Raw genomic sequence first — 3690 nt, forward strand, 5'->3', positions numbered from 1 at the left:
TTTTTTGTTCCATAACTCAAAGAGGAAGTCAGAATCAGGCTTCCAATGGTTGTAACTTATTTTTTTTTTTACATTTTTTTGATGTAATTCATTATTTTTGTCTGTAATAATTTGTAATAAACATTTGGGGTTGGTTAGTGAAAAAAGGCTGGGTAATTGTGCAAGCTTAACTATTAGAAGGGTATAGATCATGCCTTTAGGACCTATTTTTTTCTGTATGATTAACTCAGTATTTAGATAATATGCCTATAGGACTTGTCTTTAAAGTTAGCATGTTCAACTCTGCATTTAGAGAACCTGCCTATAGGACCTGTTTTAAATTTAAAATCAGTAATAATAGATGTCATCGTCTGAAACCAGTCTAGTCTAAAATCAGCCTAACTCTCACTATTCTGAACTAATTTTCAACGACTCTCTCCCTTCCTATTAATACGGTTTAGAAAGCATGTTTATAGGATCTTAAATCATTTATTCTAGAATTTGTTACTGCTTTGCCCCATTCTGAATTGGCAATAGATATCGTGTTTATTGGATCTCACCCAAACACCTAGGCAAGCCTTAGGTGATAAAAATAATAAAACTGAATCCGCCTTTGTTAATTAGTAATTGCTACAACCAGCTGGCAAGCCTGATTCGGACTTCTTATCTGAGTTATGTAATAAATTGGTCTGCTTCAACAAGTGAAACTCCCCTGTCTTAGTATTTTAAATTCTGGCCTTGATTGTGTTTAAGTTATGCTATTTATGTTCTTTGCTTGAGGATGTATACATGAGCCTTTTTGGGTGTTTACATGTTCCCCCTTAATGTGCAGTCCTATGTGTTTTGTATGTCGCCCTAGCTTTTTCACCTTTTGAAACCTCAAAGTCAGCCTAATATCCCTCCCCTTTAGGAATAGTAGTCCTAAGTGCCTCCGGGACTGATAGGAATGGGACGGGTAATAGCATGCAATAGTGGTCGAGACCAATCTACGCTTTAGTACCTCGACGTGGTGGGAAGGGTAGATATGGATATCATGACCGGTGCGCTAATACCACGTGTAGCCCCTCTTTCGAGGAGTGATTACCGGGTATTCATTGATGTGATTCATATTGCAAATAAACCTAGGACCTCCCCCTCCTCTTTCTTTTCATTTAAATATTTATAGAACTGTAACTTCTTTTTAAAATCAGCCCTTTAATGATTGCTTTGCAAACTCTGTTTTACTTTTATCACTTCCAAACACTTGTGTATTAAAATCCTCTCTTATTTGCACCTTATTTGCTTACTTGTTAATTGCAGAAATTCACAAAGAACTATCTGGCTGGGAACCACACTAGTGGATCCTGAGGGGTGCCTAACACCTTCCCCTTAGGATAATTTCAAGCCCTTACCCTATATATGGTTATCAAACAAACATAGAAGTGAACCTTATTGGTGTCCTAATGCACCTTAAATCATTAGGTGGCGACTCTTCAAATGCAAAACCCAGTTCCCAAAAGGAATGAGTTGTCCTATGCCCAAAATGTCATAAACCCGATTTTCCGATGCAAAGAGGGAAAAAGGGGGCGCGACAACGGGTAAAGGAAAAGGTCCCATATGGGCATGTGAATGTTGTATTCTCTTGATTTTCCGAGGCGATTTTGATTTGGTTATAGCTGGAATATCCATCCAGGAAGCAATAGAATGACCTTCCCGCTAGCCGATCAAGCTTTTGATCAATAAAAGGCATAGGGAAATGGTCCTTGCAAGTATCACTATTTAGCTTCCGGTAATCCATGCAAACTCTCCACCGGGTCACTGTTCTCATTGGGATGAGCTCATTTTTATCATTTTGAATCACGGTCATGCCTCCTTTCTTTGGCACACATTGCGCCGGACTCACCCAATAACTAACGGCAATGGGGTAGACCACCCCGACATCTAACCACTTGATGATTTATTTCTTCACCACGTCTTGCATGGAAGGATTTAACCTTCTTTGGTGCTCCACACTTGGTTTGCTCTCTTGCTCCAATTGTATCTTGTGCTCACAAATTCCGACAGGAATCCCTCGAATGTCTGCTATTGTCCATCCAATGGCTTGCCTGTGCTCCCTCAAGACATTAAACAGTTGTTCTATCTGCTCATCATTTAACAAAGAAGAAACGATTACTTCTAGAGTGTCATTAGAGCCAAGAAAATTATAACTCAAGTATGGTGGAAGTGGCTTGAGCTCAAGTTGTGGCGGCGCAATAATTGAAGGCTTGGTGGGAGGATTGACTTTATTCTCTAAGTCAAGAGAAAGTTTCTTTGGTCCATAAGTGTAGGACCCAAGTGCTTCTAATGCGTTCACTGATTCCGTGTACCCCTCCATGTCTTCACCATCAAAATTTACCAAAATAGCCGCCAAAGCCTCACCAAGACATTGTTCTTCCATCTTTATCTCGATTGCGTCTTCTACCTCATCAACAAAATCAACGACCGAGATCTTTCATATGCATGTGGCAACTTCATACCCTTACTCTCTTGAAAGGTAACCTCTTCGTCATTATCTCGGAACTTGATCTCATTTTGTTCTGAATCCATAAGTGCTCTTCCAGTAGGAAGAAATGGTCTCCCAAAGATGATATGGATTTGTTTGTCAACAACACAATCAAGGATCACAAAGTCGGCTGGGAGGAGGAACTTTCCCACTTTTACAAGAACATCATCGACAATCCCCACCGGTCTCTTTATTGAACGATCGGCCATTTGCAACCTCTTACTTATAGGCCTCGGCAGACCTAACCCTGCTTTCTTGTAAATAGCAAGAGGCATTAAATTGATGCTAGACCCATTATCACAAAGCGCTCTTGCAATATCGTGCACCCCAATAGTGCATGGAATGGAAAAGGCTCTAGGGTCTTCTTTCTTTTGAACGGTGGTTATTGCAATATTGGAACTAACCCGGTGAGTCACATTCACTACTTCATTCTTCGTTGTTTTCTTCTTCGTGATCAAGTCTTTCAAATACTTAGCAAAACCCGGCATCTCTTGAAATGCTTCACAAATGGGATATTCACCGATTATTACTTGAGAATGTCATAGAACTTCTCAAGTTTGCTATCATCAACCTTCCTAGCAAGTCTTTGAGGAAAAGGTGGAGGAGGTCTAGGAATTGGTGCTAGAGTTTTTGGTGTCTCTTTAACCATTTCATTAACCTCTCCCCGGTTCACTTCTTGAATTTTGGCCTTTTCTGAGACCTTTTCAACTTCAACAACAACTGGCACCTCAACTTGTGCCTCAACTTCTTTTTCGGAATCTTCCACTTCGACCACTTGTTCATTCTCTCCTTGAAGTATTTTCCCACTCCGAGTTATGATTGCCATACAATGGGAAGTTGGACTGCCCCCACTACCTTTTAGGTTTGCAATTGTGTCACTTGGGAGTGTGCCCTTTTGCTTCGGATTTTACTCTCTTGAGAGGTCTCTCATTTGCATCTCCAACTTTTGAATAGATACGGTATGAGAACCGACAAGCTTGGTCATATTCCTCATTGATGTGTCAGATCTTTCTTGATTTTGCAATACTCGTTCAAGCCCATGTAAAATTTCTCCAACAAGATAGATTCCGGAAAACCATGATTCATTGACCTCACTAGATATAGCTTGAATCGATCCCATTCCTCATGTAGGTGTTCTCCTTGTAATTGCTTGAAAAAAAAAATTTATCCTAGAGGTCAGACTTCTTGCT

General features: G+C 40.1%; 1 protein-coding gene across 1 annotated transcript; it reads right to left on the reverse strand.

Moving 5' to 3' along the window:
• On the reverse strand, window positions 2416–2988 carry LOC109224218. Its single transcript, XM_019388804.1, has one exon. It carries the CDS (start codon window positions 2986–2988, stop codon window positions 2416–2418), a length of 573 nt encoding a protein of 190 aa, XP_019244349.1.

This window comes from Nicotiana attenuata, chromosome 3 (assembly GCF_001879085.1).
Source record: "Nicotiana attenuata strain UT chromosome 3, NIATTr2, whole genome shotgun sequence".
Classification (NCBI taxonomy): Eukaryota; Viridiplantae; Streptophyta; class Magnoliopsida; order Solanales; family Solanaceae; genus Nicotiana; species Nicotiana attenuata.